The 5,434-nt window shown below is 39.5% G+C and overlaps 1 protein-coding gene across 12 annotated transcripts in view; it reads left to right on the plus strand.

Annotated features, from left to right (window-relative positions):
• LOC106870292 (large neutral amino acids transporter small subunit 2) overlaps positions 1-5,434 on the plus strand; it is a 273,162-nt gene that overhangs the window by 173,509 nt on the left and 94,219 nt on the right. For all 12 annotated transcript variants that reach the window (XM_052970761.1, XM_052970818.1, XM_052970793.1 and 9 more), the window contains one exon: positions 3,588-3,687. In XM_052970761.1, coding sequence (XP_052826721.1) covers positions 3,588-3,687 — 100 coding nt within the window. The remainder of the gene's footprint in view (positions 1-3,587; positions 3,688-5,434) is intronic.

Raw genomic sequence — 5,434 nt, forward strand, 5'->3', positions numbered from 1 at the left:
TATATATATATATATATATATATATATATATATATATGCATATATGGGTACAGACGTCACAAAATGTAAACAACATGAAATACGAAAACAACCATTTTTTGCGAACAAGAGAAACAAATGGAAAACAAGACAAGTAACATAAAAACGACCCTTCATTAGTTGTCGGCTGTTTATCTACTCCACATTTCAAGCAATTCATGACTATATATATATATATATACATATATGTGTGTGTGTGTGTGTGTGTGAATATAGAAAGAATATGACTAGGATATAAAGATAACTTCTAACTGGTATCTATGTTGGTTGTGTATGAAACACAAAGAGTATGCATGTGAGATCAGCCAAAGCCCTGTGCTAACTAGAGTGAAGCAGAGATTCATTAAATGTTTCACCTTGAGTAGGGTGGTGTCTCAGTTAGCAGTCACTCAAGTGAAACTCGTGCCCAGAACTAAATAACCCTGACTTAATACTATTTGAATGTACATTAAAAAGGATGTGTGTGTGTGTGTGTGTTAGGGTTAGGGGGCTGGGTCATTGATTTGTTGCGGTAGGGCATTGAAAAAGTGTAAAATGGAGAAAAATGGGTGCAGTAAATAAAAGTCTGAGAAGAACTGGAGTAAATGAACTAAAGGAAAGCATGCAGGTATTCTATGTATGTATTGTTTAACTGAAGGTTTAATATGTTTGTGAGTCCTGAGGTGAGTTGCCATTACAGACTATCACTAGTTACTGTTGATTTTAAGTTGGTGGTGATGGTGGGGATAAAGTTAAATAATAATTTGTTGTAAAGCACATAACCCATAAGTTTTCATGTGGAGGAAGGAACAATCACTCGTGTTGATCCCTGCCACTACCACCACCACCACCACCACCACCACCACCACACACTTATGCACACTGTGCTTGATTGTTCCTTATTTTATCCTCCTCAGAAGGATAAAAAGCACTGTCAAGAATGACGAAGTTTGCACTCAGAAATTGAACAGAGGTTACTAAATACAGATGCAGGCATGACTGTTTGGTTAAGAAGTTCGCTTCCCAACCATGTCGGAAACACTTAAGGGGTAGCTGGAGTTAGAGTCAGTAAAACTAAACTGGCTCTGATTCTGACTCACAATGTCTTTATTCTTTAATATAAACCAGTTATAACATATAGGCCTACTCAAAGTACAAGCATGTGCATATGCTTTATGAGATATGTAGACGACAATCACTTAATTGCATAAAGAGGAGTCGGAATCAGAGTTGGAGGTGCCAATAGTACAGGAGCAAATTTTGTCTGTTGTAGCCTCGGAACAACTAAAGCTTTGCAAGTGAATTTGTCAGGCAGAAGAAAGAAACCCATTGTGCATGTGGGGTGGAGGAGGAAGAGGTAGGATGGGGGTGTTTGTGCCTCTTTGTATTAACATTGCAATTATGGTTGTAGGTGAGCTTCACCATTGCACAAGTGGTGTTGTTCATTTCTAGTGTCCCTGTAAACATGTCTGAGCATGAGGAAATATTAGCTTGCCTGGAAACAGGCAAGGGTTGGTGACAAGAGGGTATCCGGTCATAGAAAATCTGCCTCAATAAATTCCATCTGACCCATGCAAGCATAGAAAAGTGAATGTTAAAACAATGTTGATTATTATACTGATGCAAGACATTTTACCTGATACTCTACCGATTCCATTCCTCTAAATATTTAATGATATCAATATGAAGAAAAGGAAAGGCAGTGAGCTGGCAGAATTTTAGCACACCATGCAAAATGCTTACTCTTTTTACTCTTTACTCTTTTACCTGTTTCAGTCATTTGACTGCGGCCAGGACTTATTCTTTGTAAGCCTAGTACTTATTCTATCGGTCTCTTTTTGCCGAACCGCTAAGTGATGGGGACGTAAACACACCAGCATCAGTTGTCAAGTGATTGTGGGGGGACAAACACAGACACACACAAACACACACACACACACACACACACACACACACACACACACACACGCGCACACACACATATAATATATATGAATACTACGGGCTTCTTTCAGTTTCCGTCTACCAAATCCACTCACAAGGCTTTGGTCGGCCCGACGCTATATTAGAAGACACTTGCCCAAGGTGCCACGCAGTGGGACTGAACCTGGAACCATGTGGTTGGTAAGCAAGCTACTTACCACACAGCCACTCCTGCGCCTATCTTTAGCAGCATTTCATTTATCTTTACGTTCTGAGTTCAAATTCTGCTGAGGTTGACTTTGCCTTTCATCCTTTCAGAGTCAATAAAACAAGTACTAATGAAACACTGGGGTTGATGTAAGCGACTTACCCCTCCCCACAAATTTCAGGTTTGAGCCTTTAGTTTTCTACTAAAGGCATTATTATTGTGGTTGTTGTTTATTTTTTCATCTTGTCATCATTGGCCTGCAATCATGCTCAGACACTGTCCAGAAAGGTTTTGGTTGAACAAATCAACCTCTGTACTTATTTTTAAAGTCTGGTACTGATTACATCTGTCTGTTTCACTGAACTGTTAAGTAATGGAGGTGTAAACAAACCAACATCAGTTGTCAAGCAGCAGTGGAGACAAGCACAAAGATACAAACATACACACACGCACCATCATCATCATTAACATTTAATGTTCATGTTCCATTCAGGCATAACATAACTTGGATATATATACATATATATCATCATTATCATCATCATCATCATCATCCTCATTGTTTAACATCCAATTTCCATGCTGGAATGGGTTGGACAGTTTGACTGAGGATTGGCAAACCAGAAGGCTGCATCGGCCTCCAATCTGATCTGGCAAGGTTTCTACAGCTGGATGCCCTTCCTAATGCCAACCACTCCGAGCGTGTAGTGGGTGCTTTCATGTGCCACTGGCACAGGGGCCAGTCAGGTGGCACTGTCATCGACCCTGCAGAAATGGTGCTTTTTACATGCCACCAGCCAGTCAGGTGGCACTGGCATTGACCACATGTGAATGCTGCTTTTTACAAGCCACCGGCACTGGCATCAGCCACACTCGAATGGTGCTCTTTACATGCCACCGGCATGGGTGCCAGTCAGGTGGCACTGGCATCGGCCACGACTACAATTTCACTTGAGTCAAAAGCTCTTCTCCAAAGGATATAGACAATATCGAGCACATGTACTCAAGGTATGTGCTTTGCTAGTTTGTGGGTAGGCTGTGCTTATGGGTGTAAGAGAATATATTCTTATCAATTTACCCGGTGTTAAAGCACACACACACACACACGAGCGCACAACACACATACACACACTCACATGTGATGGGCTTCCATAGTTTCCACCAATGAAATTCACTCATAAGGCATTTATTAACTTGGTGGTACAGTAGAATATACTTGCCGATCCTGCCTTGCTGTGGGACTGAACCCAAAAGCTCTTGGTTGCGAAGTGAGCTCACCAGCCACACACTACTATTTCACATTTATCTTCTTTTACCCATTTTATCTCTATGTTTTTGTAATTCACATTTATGAAATTGTTTTGTAAGTCGCACTTATAAAATGGTTTATGAACACAGTTTTTGTTTATCATTCTTGCTATTTTTACCATTATTTCAGGGAAAAGTGAGACATGGAAGCGTCCATTTGAAAATACAAACAAAGATATTGGACACATAGCACTCTCATTTTATGCTGGCTTGTATTCCTACTCAGGGTGGTAAGTAACGACACTCTTCTTTGATGTTAGCAGTTACAAACATGCATTTAGGAAAACGAATATGAAAATTGCTTAGTTTATTCCTCTGCACCTATGTATCTACATGTGTGTGAGAGCACTTGTGTGTGTGTATATATGTTTGTTTACAATATATTGCTGGCAGAGGCAGATCTTAGCTATCACTCCAATGCACAGGTGTGCGTGGCTGACATGAGCCAACTAGCTTGAAACCGGCCAGTCCCGCAATGCTGTCAGCTACTGGAGAGTAGTAGGGGTTCGCTTCCCCTGCTAGCAATATATTGTATATAAGGGTGCGGAGCTTGCACTGAAAACCAGCTGGCGGAGAATCCACCTGGGGTTAAACTAGTAGTAACATTCATCTGCCACTTAGATGTGGCTACTAGCTTTACTACTTTATATATATATATATATATATATATATATATAGTTTATATACATGACAGGAAGAAGCTGCAAGATTGCCCATAGGAATTGAACCTTGCTATAGTGTAAACTATATGGTCTTGTTAATGACTTTACTAAAGCAACATCTAAATTAGATCACACACACACACACACACACATGCACACACACACACACACACACACACACACACACATCATTGTCTAAGTATCCCTAAGTCAGAAAAAATACAGTGTTATCAATCAACTGCTCTTAGAGAGCAGTTACCATTTTTTCCATACCACCCATCTCTAATGAGTGCAGTTATTAGATAATCTGATTACCTAATATCCTGCACAAAACACTTTGATAAAATCAGTGGTATTAGATCTATGATACCGTATACTGTGATTAATATATACCTGCATATATTTGTGGGCACAAGCAAAGAAATTTTCTTCACAATCATATGAATCTGGGCTCAATTCCAATGTGCAGTACCTTGTGTCTGCTACCACACTTTTGGTTTGATTGAAGCATCATGAAATAAATTTGGTAGATGGAAACTGTAGCAGCCTATTGGAGACTGCAGCTGTTTTTTCATGGTATGCCTAAACAGACTTTCAGTTTAACACCACCATCTGACCCTTAGGTGTCTTTAGTGAAGTCCACTTTACTGTAGACATTTGGCTTAGGTCAATGTACTAAAGATATCTTGGTGTCTTAAAGTCCTGCTTCTTATTACAGCCAACAACCTATAGGCTGCTTGGTTTAAATTTATTGAATCAATAAATAGATACATATCTATAATTTGAAAGTAATATGATATCAATACCAGCTTGTTGTTTTTATACAGTATACGTTTATTATGATGATTGTAATCTACAGTGATGCAAATTCTCAAATTTCTCATGCTGAATGTTAAGTTAGCATTATTGTGAAGATAAGCACTACACTATTACTGATAGATAGTATGGTGTCTTATCTTTCCAATAATGGGTCAGACAGAGTTTTACTGAGGTAGATTTTCTGTAGTCAGATGCCCTTCCTGTCACCAACTGTCACCTGTTTCCAAGTGAGGTAATATTTCCCCATAGTCAGTTGTTCTCACAGAATATTGGAAATGAATGACACTGCTTGTATGGCAGTGACATTCATTTACAACTCTCAAGTGATGTCAAGACAAAGAGGGGCACAAACACACACACACACACACACACACACACACTCTCTCTCTCTCTCTCTCTTCTCTCTCACATACATACACACACACACACACACACACACACATATATATATATATATATATACAGTCCGATATATATAGTCCGATGACTACGGACC

The sequence above is a fragment of the Octopus bimaculoides genome, chromosome 1 (assembly GCF_001194135.2).
Source record: "Octopus bimaculoides isolate UCB-OBI-ISO-001 chromosome 1, ASM119413v2, whole genome shotgun sequence".
Classification (NCBI taxonomy): Eukaryota; Metazoa; Mollusca; class Cephalopoda; order Octopoda; family Octopodidae; genus Octopus; species Octopus bimaculoides.